The 17045-nt window shown below is 45.8% G+C and overlaps 1 protein-coding gene across 1 annotated transcript in view; it reads left to right on the top strand.

Moving 5' to 3' along the window:
- ISY1 (ISY1 splicing factor homolog) overlaps nucleotides 1-16836 on the top strand; it is a 31490-nt gene extending 14654 nt beyond the window's left edge. The window contains exons 8-11 of the mRNA XM_073644483.1: nucleotides 6416-6538; nucleotides 9691-9803; nucleotides 12552-12638; nucleotides 16680-16836. Coding sequence (XP_073500584.1) covers nucleotides 6416-6538; nucleotides 9691-9803; nucleotides 12552-12638; nucleotides 16680-16787 — 431 coding nt within the window. The 3' untranslated portion in view covers nucleotides 16788-16836. The remainder of the gene's footprint in view (nucleotides 1-6415; nucleotides 6539-9690; nucleotides 9804-12551; nucleotides 12639-16679) is intronic.
- The last annotated feature ends 209 nt before the right edge of the window (nucleotides 16837-17045 follow it).

Genomic DNA, 17045 nt, shown 5'->3' with positions numbered 1-17045 from the left:
GAGGGAAGCCAGAGAGACATTCTGGACAGGAGATCAAGTGCGCGCTCTTGCACAGTGGGAGATGGACCACTATGCAAGGACGCCGCCAGGTATGTTACAGTACCCCCCCCCCTTACGCCCCCTCTTCTTCAGGCCTGCCAGAATCTTCCGCAGGGAATTCGAGGGCCAATTCTTCACTTCGAAGAGATCACTTCCACTGTCCACCGGAAAAACTGGTCTCCTCTGGGTAGCTAGGATGCTACCTCCCATCCAGCCACCCTTAGCAACAGACGAAACGGGTGGAGTACCAGGAACAGCACACAAGGAAGTCTCTCTCCACATATTTTCAGGTGGCACCCCAGAGGGTACAGGAGACAACTGGAAGTCCTCCACCGGGTTGGAGGGGGACAGAGACTTGGGGGTAATCTCTGCTTCGAGGTACATCTTGTCAAGCTCACAGGAAGAAATAGACGGGTTATCAGGTACATAATGAGGAAAAGTCACTGTCTCTTTGTTATCTGGTGGTACCCCGGAGGATTCAGGAAACAACTGGAGGTCCTCCGCCGGGTCAGAAGAGTGCAGAGGCTCAGAGAAAACATCTGCTTCAGAGTACACTAGGTCGGACTCACTGGACGAAGCAGGCGAGGTATCGGGTACAGAGTATAGGAAAGTCTCTGTCCATTCTCCACCAGGTGGCACCCCGAAGGGTTCTGGAGACAACTGGCGGTCCTCCGCCTGGTCAGAGGGGTGTAGAGACTCACGGGTAACCTCTGCTTCAGAGTACACTAGGTCGGACTCACTGGACGAAGCAAGCGAGGTATCAGATCCAGGATATAGGAAAGTCTCTGTCCATTTACCACCAGGTGGCACCCCGAAGGGTTCTGGAGACAACTGGAGGTCCTCCGCCTGGTCAGAGGAGTGTAGAGACTCTGGAGTAACCACTGCTTCAGAGTACACTAGGTTGGACTCACCGGACGAAGCGAGCGAGGTATCAGGTACAGAGTATAGGAGAGTCTCTGTCCTTTCGCTACCAGGTAGCACCCCGAAGGGTTCAGGAGACAACTGGAGGTCCTCCGCCTGGTCGGAGGGGTGTAGAGACTCGGGAGTAACCTCTGCTTCGGAGTACACTAGGTTGGACTCACTGGACGAAGCGAGCGAGGTATCAGGTACAGAGTATAGGAGAGTCTCTGTCCTTTTGCTACCAGGTAGCACCCCGAAGGGTTCAGGAGACAACTGGAGGTCCTCCGCCTGGTCGGAGGGGTGTAGAGACTCGGGGGTAACTACCACTTTGGGGTACCCATTGTCAGGCTCACAGGACGAAGCGGACAAAGTATCGAGTACCGGGTGTAGAGAATTCTCTCTCCATTTGTCATCGAGTGGTATCCCGGAGGATTCAGGAGGCAACAGGGGGTCCTCCGCCAGGTAGTAGAGGTGCACAGACTCTGAGGTAACCACAGCTTTGGAGCATCCTTGGACATGCACACCGGTTAAAGTGGGTGAAGCATCTGATGCCGGGTGCAGGAAGTTCTCCTGTGTGGAGTCTGGATGGGCAGAAGTCTCTTCGGGCAGGAGAACTGGTGCACTACCCACGCACATTACCCGTTGGGGCTTCTCCGGGATACAGGGAGATGAAGCTTCAGTAGGGACTTCAAGGTTGGGGTCAGGAGGTCTCAGGGAGGACAGACCCTGGCGTGACGGCTTGCCTCTACGTCTAGCACGTCTGGACTGCCTCTTGAGGTTGGGAGAAGTATTCCGGAAAGCGTAGTCACCCTGTGAGGATTCTGGGTGGGCAGTAGTCTCATTGGGCTGGAGGACTATTGCGCTACCCACACACATTACCCATTGGGGCTGCTCCGGGATATTGGGAAGTGAAGCTTCAGCAGGAGCCTCCGGGTTAGGATCATCGAAGACCATTAGAAAGGCCACCAGGAAGGCCATTAGGTCCAGGAGGATCGGATCCTGTGTTTCATATAGGGGGTTGATCCATTCCAAGGCATCACCCGCCAGGTAAGACATAATGAATGCCACCTTAACCCGATCGGTGGGAAAACATAGAGGGTAGAACTTGAAGTGTAGCATGCATTGCTCCACAAATGCACGACTTTGTCTAGGATCCCCATAATAACGTAGCGGATCCGCGGGAACGAGAGCAGATAGATCCATCTGGACGGGTGCGTAATTCGCCTGGAACTCAGCTAAAGGAAAAAAAAAATATTTATTTATTTATTTTAATGCATGTATTCGCTGGAAAACTTCTCAGAGAGCGAAGGCCGTGGGGCTCAACGGGAACCATGGCCTGAGCATGCTGTTATGCACACGCCCGGGCTGAGCGGCGTGTGCGTGTGATTGTAGTGATTCCACTGGACCATGAACCGGAGAGTGCCTGGAGGGGCGTGACTAAGTATCTGGCCGATCCGACCAAGATGGCACGACGGCATACGACGCCAGTGCACCAGGGAGAAACCGGGCAGAGGGACCAGGTGCTACTCCAGGTCAAACTCCGGACACGGGGGTTGACCCACACAGGGATTACTGGATCAGGCTGGTTAGGCTGGCGCACAGACTGGAGGGTATAGGCAGGCACGACTGGTATGCAGGCAGGCGGGTAAAGGCAAGCGCGGCTAGAGTGCAGACAGGGAGGCACTAGCAGGTAGGAACACAGGCGGGATAGGACCCAGTACACACTGGGACTCAGGAACAATACAGGTAGAGGGGTACAGGCAAGCACAGCTAGAGTGCAGACAGGGAGGCACTAGCAGGTAGGAACACAGGCGGGATAGGACCCAGTACACACTGGGACTCAGGAACAGGCAGGTTAGGCTGGCACAGACTGGTGGATATAAGCAAACACGGCAGGTATGCAGATGGGTGGATACAGGCGAGTATGCAGGCAGGGAGGTACTGGCCGAAAGGACGGGCTGGAGCACAGAAAGGTTAAGACCCAGTACAGACTGGGTCACAGAACCGCAGATGCGGTAGACAACCACAGCAGAGAGGGAACGCCCGAAGCGGTGGGCAAGAACAGAGCAGGACAGGGCTGCAGGAGCAGCGAGCACAAGCAGGGCAGGACAGGACTGCCGGAGCAGCGGGCAGAAGCAGGGCAGGACAGGACTGCCGGAGCAGCGGGCAGAAGCAGGGCAGGACAGGACTGCCGGAGCAGCGGGCAGAAGCAGGGCAGGACAGGACTGCCGGAGCAGCGGGCAGAAGCAGGGCAGGACAGGACTGCCGGAGCAGCGGGCAGAAGCAGGGCAGGACAGGACTGCCGGAGCAGCGGGCAGAAGCAGGGCAGGACAGGACTGCCGGAGCAGTGAGCAAGGAGTCAGAGCAGGCTAGAACCGCCGGAGCGGTAAGCAAAGGAGTCAGAGCAGACTAGAACCGCCGGAGCGGTGAGCAAAGGAGTCAGAGCAGGCTAGAACCGCCGGAGCGGTGAGCAAAGGAGTCAGAGCAGGCTAGAACCGCCGGAGCGGTGAGCAAAGGAGTCAGAGCAGGCTAGGCTGAGTAGGGGAGACAGGGCTCTGTTCACACGGAACAGACAGGAAGGGAAAGGCAGAGCCAGACACCCACAGGGTACATGCAGTGAAGTAGCGAGTGGACCACAAACTCACAAACGGGAGTACAGAGACAACAAGCAGGAGTTAGGTACGAGTTCAGACTCTGCAGAAAAAGGAAGGGAACGGACATAGAGGCAAAACAGGTAAAGGATAGGAGAGAGTTCAGACTGGAACTGAGTGTACGGAGGAGACCGACACTGCAGCGGGATACAGGAGCGGGTCTGGGAATACGGCCCCCAGAGAGGCAGGACGAACAGGCAAGGAGCGTGTTCAGACAGGACAGACAAGATACAGGAGCGGGTCTAGGAAAACAGCCCCTAGAAGGCGAGAGGAACAGGCTAGGAGCGTGTTCAGACAGGTCAGACAAGATACAGGAACAGGTCTAGGTAATCGGCCCCTAGAAGGCAGGAGGAACAGGCTAGGAGCGTGTTCAGACAGGTCAGACAAGATACAGGAACAGGTCTAGGTAATCGGCCCCTAGAAGGCAGGAGGAACAGGCTAGGAGCGTGTTCAGACAGGCCTGGAAATACAGCCTCCAGGATAGGCAGACAAGAGAACACAGAACGGGACCTGGCACCTTCAGAGTGCAAGCACACACTGAAAGAAACACTATGCTCAGGCAGGAATAGATGGGCGCAGCTGAGCTATATACCAGGTGACAGACAGCAATAGGCTGAGGACGCACAAGACGTGTGACCCACAGCAGGTACAAAAAGCAGGAAGTGATCGGGCGCCGCCCTTAAGCAGCAGAAACAGACACAAACAGACAGCATGGAGGGAAGCCAGAGAGACATTCTGGACAGGAGATCAAGTGCGCGCTCTTGCACAGTGGGAGATGGACCACCATGCAAGGACGCCGCCAGGTATGTTACACAATCCATGGTGAGTACATCAGTAACATACGCTGTACCAATCCTGATATACAGGCTGTATTATAGTCCAGCGCTGCACTCACTACTCCTTGCTGTCTCTTTGGCACATGCTTTGGTGATTTGCATTGGGTGCCTAACATGGTGTGACACAGTACACTTTATTCATTGAAGTAAAGCTGCGTCTATTCGGACCCTCCATCACAGATTCTGGAGAAAAAATACCAACGCATGCAGCACAATTTTATTTTTTTTTTTGTAAGAAGACCAAAGTCAATGAGGATCTACAGATTTGTCGCTGACATTACTTTAGGCTTTCTATTCAAATATTGGAACAGAAAACCGGAAATACGACTGCAGATATGATCTCAGCCTTACATCAGTTTGTGCTTTTTATTCCCCCTCCCCATCCATCTAAAGGCCCCATACACATTAGTGTAAAGTCAGATGAACCTGTTGATATCGACGGGTTTGGCTGACAGTCTGATAAATATGGAGGCTCTTGATAGAAGATGTTGGGAGAAGTGAGAATCCGGCATGTCAGACTATAAAATTCCAATCCTTTTGTTGTCAAAGAGTTAAAGGGGTACTCCCATCTCCAAGATGTAGTAGGTGTAATAATATTAGCAAATACCTCCAATTAGAAATGTAGTATAGTTCTTCTGACTCACTATGTCTCTTACCCCATGTGCAGGGCATTGCAGTAAGTTAGATATCCATGGTTACGACCACTAAGAGCTAACTGTTACTATATGAGCAGTTAAAGGGGTATTCCCATTTCCAAGGTCTTATCCCAGTATATAGTAGGTGTAATAATAATAGCAAATAGCTCCAATTAGAAATCTAGTATAGTTCTTCTGACTCACTATGTCGCTTACCCCATATGCAGGGCATTGCAGTTGCTTAGGTATCCATGTTTATGACCACTCATATAGTGACAGCAGTTAGTGTCCGTAACCATGGATACCTAAGCTACTGCAATGCCCTGCAACGTAGCCAATCAGAAGAACTATACTACATTTCTAATAGGAGGTATTTGCTAATATTATTATTATTATTACACCTACTACATATTGGGACAGGATCTTGGTGATAGGAATACCACTTTAAGCCATTGGAGATGTCTGGCAGCGACCATCTCATAGCAAAAACGGGTGCGTGCGGTAAAGTAAGCACTGCTGTGAGTGGGATAATCGGGTGAGATAGCTGACGGATGAACGATCGGGTGCACCAACATCTATCTAAAGTGTATGGCGGCTTTAGTGAAGCCATTACATCAGATAAAATCAGTCAAATGTGGTGGATTAAAGTCCGTTCCAGCATTTTATTATCATTCCTCGGCCTGTAATTAAGTCATGTGATTAAATTGGATTAATTAAAATTGAATGGTTTAATTTTTCCACAATAAGGAAGTTCATGATTGAATTTGGATGGATAATGGATGAAGCGCTCACTGATTGAGGAGATGCTGCATCACGCTGGCCATTTACCGCACAAGCTCAGTCACATGAGATAGGATGCAGCACTGCCAGGCCTCGCCGTTACATCCCGGCCACTAATCATCACCGTCCTACAACGCTTATATATAGTTATTAGAGGATCAAGGAGGAACAAATGCATTTTTGGGACTAGTGGAAGGTGTGACGTATGTACATACAAGTGTTAGGCCAGTGCATAGAGGCTTCAGTACATTACAAAGAAAGCTACTAACCGTCTCCCCTTCCCCTGCTAATACCAGCTGATCATAGGTGGGTTTCCCAAGCCACATTTTCAATAACCTGCTTCTCTATATCAAAAATAAAGGTGTCTTGATGAGGCAGTCTTGTATAACACTTGGCTAATTGTAATCGCTACTAGTGCCCCCCAAGAGCCTTTCCTACTAAATGCAAGTGTGTCTGACAAAAAAAATTGGTGCTTCTTTTCTTCCTTGAATCTGTTATTTTAAAAAAAATGTATCCGGTTTATGACTCTGACAAGTATATTATTTTTGTATATATTTTGTATTTTCTACTTTAGCTGCTCCTGCACCCCGGAAAACACGTGCTGAGCTGATGAAAGAGATTGATGCAGAGTATTATGGGTACAGAGATGAAGATGATGGTGTGTTGGTCCCTCTGGAGCTGGAGGAGGAGAAGCGAGGTACATTAATGCTTTATATAAACTATTGATGCTCTACATTCCCAAAACTCCAATACGTCATGGCTGATATTTAGGTTTTCCAACTTCCTCGCAGTATGGCAAAAGCTTTATAATTGAGACTTTTGTTTATGTACAGTACAGACCAAAAGTTTGGACACACCTCATTTAAAATTCTTTCTGTATTTTCATGACTATGAAAATTGTACATTCACACTGAAGGCATCAAAACTATGAATTAACACATGTGGAATTATATACTTAACAAAAAAGTGTGAAACAACTGAAAATATGTCTTATATTCTAGGTTCTTCAAAGTAGCCACCTTTTGCTTTGATGACTGCTTTGCACACTCTTGGCATTATCTTGATGAGCTTCAAGAGGTAGTCACCGGAAATGGTCTTCCAACAATCTTCCAACAGTGTCACCAGCAAAGCACCCCCACACCATCACACCTCCTCCTCCATCCTTCACGGTGGGAACCAGGCATGTAGAGTCCATCCGTTCACTTTTTCTGCGTCGCACAAAGACACGGTGGTTGGAACCAAAGATCTCAAATTTGGACTCATCAGACTAAAGCACAGATTTCCACTGGTCTAATGTCCATTCCTTGTGTTCTTTAGCCCAAACAAGTTTCTTCTGCTTGTTGCCTGTCCTTAGCAGTGGTTTCCTAGCAGCTATTTTACCATGAAGGCCTGCTGCACAAAGTCTCCTCTTAACAGTTGTTGAAGAGATGTCTGCTGCTAGAACTCTGTGTGGCATTGACCTGGTCTCTAATCTGAGCTGCTGTTAACCTGTGATTTCTGAGGCCGGTGACTCGGATAAACTTATCCTCAGAAGCAGAGGTGACTCTTGGTCTTCCTTTCCTGGGGCGGTCCTCATGTGAGCCAATTTCTTTGTAGCGCTTGATGGTTTTTGTAACTGCACTTGGGGACACTTTCAAAGTTTTCCCAATTTTTCGCACTGACTGACCTTCATTTCTTAAAGTAATGATGGCCACTCGTTTTTCTTTACTTCGCTGCTTTTTTCTTGCCATAATACAAATTCTAACAGTCTATTCAGTAGGACTATCAGCTGTGTATCCACCAGACTTCTGCACAACACAACTGATAGTCCCAACCCCATTTATAAGGCAAGAAATCCCACTTCTTAAACCTGACAGGGCACACCTGCGAAGTGAAAACCATTTCCGGTGACTACCTCTTGAAGCTCATCAAGAGAATGCCAAGAGTGTGCAAAGCAGTCATCAAAGCAAAAGGTGGCTACTTTGAAGAACCTAGAATATAAGACATATTTTCAGTTGTTTCACACTTTTTTGTTAAGTATATAATTCCACATGTGTTAATTCATAGTTTTGATGCCTTCAGTGTGAATGTACAATTTTCATAGTCATGAAAATACAGAAAAATCTTTAAATGAGAAGGTGTGTCCAAACTTTTGGTCTGTACTGTATATATTTATATGTATTTACGCTTTTTTTATTAATCTATTATACATAAGTCTCAATTATAAAGTTTCTGCTTGAGAGAAATATATATACTGCTCAAAAAAATAAAAGGAACAATAAAATATCACATCCTGATATCACTGAATGAAATATTCCAGTTGCCAATGTTTATTCGTTACATAGTGGAAATGCGTTGAGAACAATAAAACATAAAAATGATCAATGTAAATCAAAATTGAATATCCCATAGAGGTCTGGATTTGGAATGATACTCAAAATCAAAGTGGAAAATCAAATTACAGGCTGATCCAACTTCAGTGGAAATGCCTCAAGACAAGGAAATGATGCTCATAGTGTGTGTGGCCTCCACGTGCCTGTATGACTTCCCTACAACACCTGGGCATGCTCCTGATGAGGCGGCAGATGTTCTCCTGACCTGGATTACAGTATCAACTCCTGGACAGTCTGTGGTGCAACGTGGCGTTGGTCACTGGGACAAGAAGTGTTGTCCCAGATGTTTTCTATTGGATTCAGGTCTGGGGAACGGGCGGGCCAGTACGAAGCATCAATGCCTTCATCATGCAGGAACTGAAAACACACCAGCATATGGCTCACAATGGGCCTGAGGAACTCATCTCGGTACCTAATGGCAGTCAGGTTACCTCTGGCGAGCATATGGTGGGCTGTGCTGCCCTCCAAAGAAATGCCTCCTCACACCATTACTGATCCACTTCCGGTTGGTCATGCTGGAGGTTGTTGCAGACAGCAGAACGTTCTCCACGGCGTCTCCAGACTCTGTCAGTCTGTCACATGTGTTCAGTGTGAACCTGCTCTCATCTGTGAAGAGCACAGGGCGCCAATGTCGAATCTGCCAATCTTGGTATTCTCTGGCAAATGCCGATCGCCCTGCACGGTGTTGGCCTGTAAGCACAACGCCTACTTGTGGACCTTGTGCCTCATACCACCCTCATGGAGGTCATTTTGCATGTCTCTGACACTGCTCCTCCTTGCTCAAAGAAGGATGTAGCGGTCCTGCTTCTGGGTTGTTGCCCTTCTACGGCCCCCTCCACGTCCCTGGTATACTGGCCTGTCTCCTGGTATCTGCTCCATGCTCTGGACACTGCTGACAGACACAGCAAACCTTCTTGCTACAGCTCGCATTGCTGTGCTATCCTGGGTGAGCTGCGCTACCTGAGCAACTTCTGTGGGTTGTAGTATAGATACCGCCTCTTGTTACTGTATGTCTAGGGATGAGAGCAATGACAAAATGAAAAAGTGACCAAAACAACCAAAAAGGATGAGAACAGAGAAATGGTCTGTGGTCACCACCTGCAGAACTGCTCCTTTATAGGGGGTATCTTGCTAATTGCCGATCATTTCTATTGATTGTCAGCTCCATTTGCACAACAGCAGGAGAAATTGATTCACAATCAGTGTTGCTTCATAACTGGAGAGGTTGATGTCACAGAAGTGTTATTGACTTGGAGTTACATTGTGTTGTTTGTGTTCCCTTTGTTTTTGAGCAGTGTATATGGATGCATAGTCACTGTGCCTCATCATCACTAAATTTAGTCTCATGCCGATCAATTGATGTGATGACTGAATTTGATTATCAGCTATGCCAGACCACCATTTTTCACGTGATGCCGATGTTTGTGCAACGCTGTACTATTCTGGTGGGTTCACCCTTGTCCCGACTCTTCTTCAGCTATTGCTCAGACCGTGGAGAAATGGAGACTGGAGAAGGAAGCCCGTCTGGCATCTGGGGAGAAGAACGAGGAGGAGGAAGAAGTGAATATCTATGCAGTGACTGCTGATGAGGTAGATGCACTTTTCAGTTTAACCCCTTTCATGACTGACGACTTATATTTACGTCATCGGCCGTGTCCCTGCCTTTGATGCAGGCTCACAGGCTGAGCCCGCATATTTCCCCGCACTTGATGGCTGATTTAGTCAGCTGGTGTTAACGAGTTAATTGCTGCTGTCAATCAATGTTTTTATCTGGCAAACCAGGACATATTAAAGACCCACAAATCTGACATTTTTGCACACATATTTAATAAAAGCTATATGTACCACAATGATGCATAAAAAACACTCGTAGGGCACTGTCATCAGAAAAAAAAAAGCTGATTGCTCTTTACTTGTGAGAATTACTGGCAAAACACTCTGTGTTCTGAAAGGTGAAACACTGGGAAAAGACCACAGAAAGTTCAGTCTAATAACGAAGGATTTATTCCAGGAGAGGAAAGAGGCGAGCGTATGCCTCCAGTTATTTTATTATGTTGTTAGAGGCTGCCTAGAAAATCAGAAGCGGCTTTAGGCATAGTAATAAAGTTATATACAGCACATGACAGGGAGACGACGGTCTGCTTCTTGCATTTATTGATTGAAGTCATGGTTGGGTTATGTGCACACAACATCTTTCTGGCAGGCCCGCTACCAGACCCGCCTGAAAAAGTACCCAGAAAACGCTCAAAAGAATGAACATATGCATTTGAATGTAACAATGACTTGCAGTTCATACGTTCAGTCTTTTGAGTGTCTTTTAACTGACTTGACCATTCTTCAGGCGGCTTCTGCTATAAAGAAAGCAATTTTGACGTTGTTGAATGGAGTTAAAAAAGAAATTTATGAAAAGCATACGAGTGATATCCGTGTTTTCACAAATACAGCTCATACCTATTATAGTCTATGGAGCTGTTCACATACTTTTGTGGACTGAGTGATTTGCACCCAAAAAAGAGACTTCTAATTTTGATCCATGTCATGGATCAAACTCATTAATGCAAGTCTATGGGTCTGTGAAAAAATGGAAGAGGGACCATAGGAGTGAGCAAAGCCCATTCGTATCGCCGTCAATACGGCTTCATCAGGGCAGGTCCTGGGCAGGCTTTGCTCACGCCTATGGTCCCTCTCCCATTTTCCCCGCTACATCCACATGCATTCCTCTTCATCCCACCACATGGGGGTCTATATGAGTAACACTGCCTTTGACAGGTTGGAGTGGCTACACTAGTCTGCATTTCAGGTACTTTGCTCGCACACTGGATTTGTATAGTTATATATGTGTTATATGAGCCATTATATAGGTGCTATACTGAGGTTAAATATTTTCTCCAGGGACGCCTGGTTTTGAGTTCTATATCTTTATTCTACTATATACCTACATGTTTCTGCCTATATGATCCTCTATATCTGCCATTTTGTTCAACCAAACTGCAGTATTTGATGTATGGTGGTTATTTGTAACTTGCTCTTATGGGAGAGTGTACCTAGCAATCAATCTATGTCATTATCTGTATCTTCAGGTTATTGAGTACTTGTGGACATGGTCTTTCTGTATGGTTTCTGTTTTGAATTGGTTTTAGCATGTTTGTGTCAGTGCACATTAATACATTTTGGAATTTTTTGATTTAACACTATTGACTCATAGGTGTGCATTTCCATATTACATTGTCTCTTTCTTCTTTTTTTTTTTGCAAAAGAGGCAGTATGACGTAATGTATGATGAAAATCTTTTGGCCCCAGGCTTTCATGTAGATCAGTGTTTCCCAAACCCCATCTGCACGGCCCCCCACAGGTCATGTTTTCAGGATCCCCTTAGTATTACACAGGTGATTGAAGTATCATCAAGGCATCAGGAATTCTCTCACCTGTGCAATACTAAGGAGATCCTGAAAACATGACCTGTGGGGGGCCGTGAGGATGGGGTTTGGGAAACACTGATGTAGATACTACTGACCCATATCAGCTGACTGAACATTCAGACCAAGGACACATGGTCACATTATGTCCTAATGGCAGCAGAATAATGCAACCTACAAAGTCAGGTCACCCCCTCACAACAGATGATCAAAATGAGTATAAGCAAGACCTTTGCCCTTTTAGTAATATTCTAGTACACATTGCCAACTCCGGTCAGTCATGTGTCCAGAACGTGATTCTGGACATAACACAAAGGCACTGACACAGGTCATAGAATTAGGGCAGAACTTGTACCCAGAACAAAGCTTCATAAGACAGATTGACACAATGGTCATGAAAATGCTGCATGTCCACCAGTTACCCAATGAGTATTGATCCTAAGACTTAGGCAATGTGTATACCAGATTTTATCTGTTATTTTATGTACTATATGGATGGATGTTTACCGCAGCCCACATGACCGAAACTAAACCACCTGGGCTCCACGTTGATATTGTGCACTAATGAGGTGTAGAAACTTTCCTGTGGGATCACACATCTTAATTTTAGGGATTTTGCTGCGGATCTCGGATTTTGATGTCTCTTCTGCATTACAAAGAGTGAAATCTGCAACAGAGATTGACTTGCGTCCACTGTTTTTTTCCAAACTTCAACTACTTAGTTGGAACTGTCACTTGCTGCAGATTTGTACATCCAGACGAAAAGTTCTCATCCTATCTACCTTGTATGAACAGAGCCAAGACCTTTTCTAGTGCAACCATATAGATTTTTTTTCTGCCATGTGCAAGGCACCAGAATAATGTCATGTACATAGGACGTCTTGGCTTGTAACTAACACTTGTACTATCAATTGTTTTTCAGTCTGGAGAAGACAGTGACAATGAAAATGAAGGCGAAGAGGGACAGCAGAAATTTATAGCACATGTCCCAGTACCGTCTCAAAAAGAGGTAAGATTCTCAAATGGGTAAAATGGCAAAGTGTTTGTAAAAACTTTGCAATATGGGCTCGCAAGTGCAGGGGGAATGGACCGCAACTATAGCTTTCCGGCTTCCCCAGCTTGTTTCTCCTCCTGGCCTCCGGTCTGTGACAGGTCCCTCTTCTCAGGTCCTAATGACACTACGAGATCCGGATTATTGATCTGCGCATGTGCCACCCCGAGGAATGACCGCACCTGCACGAAATTTCAGACAAAGTAGAAGAGTGACCTGTCAATCACTGGCAGGAGGAGAAAGAGGCTGGAGAGCTGTAATTGCCGACCAAGTGCCCCTGCACTTGCAAGCTCATTTGCATTAAAAATTTGCCAATTTATTCCTAGAAAATTGACTTTTAATACAAAGATATAAACATAATCAAAATTTCAGATGCTTTACATAGATCACCTTAGTGTAGGGTCGAAAAAACTACCTTGACGAACAAAAAAAATACTAAAAAGGCCTTTTAATGTCAAACCTATTTGTTGTGCACATGTTCAGTCTTTCAAGCTTCTTTTAGTTCCTTCAGACTTTGAAAGCCTTGAGTGGCTAAAAGAAGTGACCTGACTATTCTACTGGTCAGATCACTAGTTTATATATACAGTCTTAAGAAAAAAAAAAGCCACTGGCAGCAGGTAAAGCTGCCGCAATAATGGCCAAATAGATGCCAACTCAGCTGATATGCCGGCATTTAAATGACGTCGTGAGCACGTACCTTTATTGAGAATCCTCTCTGTTCTTTAATGTTAAAGATTGTAGCCTATGTTACTTGCCAAGCTGCCATTCCAGAGGTGGCCAGTTTGCTAAAAGAAGATCATCAGTGTCTCATTGGTTGGGGTCCAACACCCGGCACCCCCGCTGATCAGCTGATCCCAGTGTCAGCCGCTGCCGCCAGCCGGAACTGCTCAATTGCGGAACTTCACTAACTTCTGATAATGGCCCTGGCCGGGTACTATACATCCACCTCCTATTCAAATAAATAGGCGGATGTGTAGTACCCTGCCGCGGCCACTATCATTACTCGGAGCAGCTATAACCAGGGCTGTGGAGTCGGTATAAAATGGACCGACTCCGACAATATATAATAAATTGGGTACAGTAGTTCAATGCTGAATGTGCTGAATATTTTTTCATAGGAATGTGGGAAAGTTATGAAATGTCCTATAAATGGCTGTTCTATTCCTGATCTAAGGCTACATTCACACACAGCGTTTTTGCTGCGTTTTTTTGAGGATACGTTTTTTTAGCTGCAAAAGCAGATCAGGTTTTTAAAAAACCGCATCACCTGAAAGGTCATTGAGCTTATAGATAATGTTTTCAATAGCAAAAGCAGATTAGAAAAAAGCCGCACAAGCTGACATGCTCATTCTTTGTGAGGATCCGTTTTTGAGCCCAAAAACAGATCCTCACAAAACGATGTGTTTGAATGTCTTATCTTGAAACCCATTGACTTTGCTGGGATGCCCAGAGACACTGCATTTTACTGCAAAAAACAGATCCGCAAAAACGCTGTGTGTGAATCATGGCCGTAGCCAGCAAGGGGCAGGGGGGGCAGCTGACCCCCCCTAGAAGCAGGGGCACGCACCTATCAAAACTCACTTGTATGCTGCAGTGCTCCCGTCCTGCACCGGCTCCAGACTGCAGGGGGCAATCTCCCCTCCTCTGTCCTGTCTTCTGCTGTCTTCACCAGAGAGAGGAGGGGGAGGGGTGCCTGCCCTGCACAGGATCCGATTCCTGGGCCCCGAGCTGGAGAAAGTGAGAAAGTGAAAGTACTACTCATCTCTGTCACAGGAAGGTAACTAATGCTAATATTGTAGGTGATTATTACGTGCTCTCTGTACAATGTGTGAACTATATGTGCGATATGTGCAATGTACTATTTGCTGTCTGTAGCTGTCATCTGTCTATCACACACTATCTATCCCTCCATGTATTCATCTATCTATCTATCCATCCTTTCATCTATCCCTTCATCTATCCCTCCATCTATCCATCCATATGGCTATCTATCATCTATCTATCCATATATTTATCCATCCATCCATCTATCCCTGTATCTATCTATCTATATGTCTATCTATCTATCTATCCCTCTATTTATCTATCTATCTATCTATCTAAATATAAGCAATATATGTGGGAGTCGTAGTCGGTGTAAGGGAAATTGAGGAGTTGGAGTCGCAGGTTTGGCTTACCGACTCCCACAGCCCTGCCTATAACGGCTGATCGGCGGGGGTGCCGGGTGTCGGACGCCGGCCGAACAGACATTGATGACCTATCCTAAGGACAGGCCATCCATGAAAAAGTAGTGGACAACCTCTTTAACTTCCATAAAATAATTGTTGTCGGCCTCTTATCCCACCTTGAAAGCGAGATGTGCTGCCGACAATATGCAAAATGTACGGTGACAGAACGATCATATTAACGATTGTTCTGTCCCCATACAGATCATATCAGTCTATGTGAAAGGACCTTTGATTGAGCGAGGAAAGAGAGAAAAACAAAACAAATACATGTGAGAATTCTTGCCAAATCCTCCTGCACCTCTTTTATTTAATTGCATCATGTTGGCTTTCAGTTTATTTGCAGTAATACTCCGAATTAAGTATAGTAATGATTCACCGGAGTTTGTTCTGCTATATTTACCATCAAATAAACATCAATTATCATTGCTCTATTTTCATTTCAGTAATCATATATTTTTCTTTTTAAATGAACAAATTTCCTTACAGGGAATCGGTCACCAGGCTTTTGCCACCTAATCTGAGAGCAGCATAATGTAGAGACACAGACCCTGATTCCAGCAATGTGCCACTTACTGGGCTGCTCTCTGTAGTTTTGATAAACACTGTTTTCTCAGAGCAGATTATCACTAGAGGACTAGTAAACTGCTGCCATGTAGTCCTCCATATTCATGAGCTCTGTATAACCCTACCCCGACCACTTATTGACATTTTTCTGCCTATGCACAGTGTACACAGAAAGCAGCCAATCAGTGATGTGGGCGGTTATACAGAGCTCAGCATTCAGAGAACTTGTAGATCTGCAGCAGATAATACAGTGATTTTATCAAAACTGCAGCAAGCAGCCCAGTAAGTGACACATCGCTGGAATCAGGGTCTCTGCCCCTACATCATGCTGCTCTCAGGTAGGGTAACCAAAACCTGGTGACAGTGGTGCTGCTCATCACCAGGGAAGTCAAAGGATCTGATAGGTAAAAATCACCCCTGTTTGATCATCTTTACATCGGCTGTACTTGCTGATCTCAGCTGGACCTGACCATTTTCTCTTGAGGGAGAATCAGGAGGTCCCCATAGACTTTCCGTCTGGGTAATGAAGAATCTTCCATATTGCTCTCTTTGTTCAGCCATATCTGGCAGTGGCTTATCCCCCCCCCCCTCTCCTTTGAAAATGTGTACACTCAGATAAATTAAAGGGATATTCTCATCTCCAAGATCCTATCTCAATATGTAGCAGGTGTAATAATAGCAAATACCTCCAATTAGAAATCTAGTATAGTTCTTCTGATTAACTATGTCCCTTACCCCCATGTGCAGGGCATTACAGTACCTTGAGTATCAATGGTTACGACCACTAACAGCTTACTGTCACTGAGTGGTCGTAACCATGGATACCTAAGCCACTGCAATGCCATGCCATGTAAGTGACATAGCGAATCCGAAGAACTATACTACATTTCTAATTGGAGATATTTGCTAATATTATTATTACACCTACTACATAATTGGGATAGGATCTTGGAGATGGGAATACTCCTTTAAGTATGCATGTAGGGTATGTCAAAGGTGCATGGGCACCTAAAGAAAATGAAAGTATGTACAGATCAGATAATAAATGCTGCTGATCAGTAACTTTATGAATGGTGCCCTGGCTGTCTTATCGCACTGCACACATACCGCTATGGCTGCACTGTGCTGTAGATGCATACATGCACCTAGATAAAAATCAAAAGGTGTGTAGCTTCTGAAGAGTAATCCCTGTGTGTTCTTCTTCCAGATCGAGGAAGCCCTAATACGACGAAAGAAGATGGAACTTCTCCAGAAATACGCCAGCGAGGCTCTCATGGCTCAGAGCGAAGATGCTAAACGACTTTTAGGAGTCTAAAATTGTAAATACCTGCAGCAACCCACTGGATCCCTGTAAATTCCCGTTTTGTTACATTTTGTACAGAAAATAAAAAAAAAATATAGACTGATTTTGCACAAAAACAATTTGGTGATATGGGTGATTATTGTGGTTAACCTTAGTTTGAAAGAGATTGAGATGTGATATCTCAATACAGGAGAGCAGCGGTGCCTGTGTAAGCAACATGGCGATGTGGCCCTGTATCACCATTACTGTGCTGCTAAGCGGGGGTCCAAG

This window comes from Phyllobates terribilis, unplaced genomic scaffold (genome assembly GCF_046119375.1).
Source record: "Phyllobates terribilis strain yellow unplaced genomic scaffold, ASM4611937v1 Scaffold_8__6_contigs__length_399053987, whole genome shotgun sequence".
NCBI lineage: Eukaryota > Metazoa > Chordata > Amphibia > Anura > Dendrobatidae > Phyllobates > Phyllobates terribilis.
The sequence above is the reverse complement of the archived record's forward strand: the minus strand, read 5'-3'. Positions and strand labels throughout refer to the sequence as shown.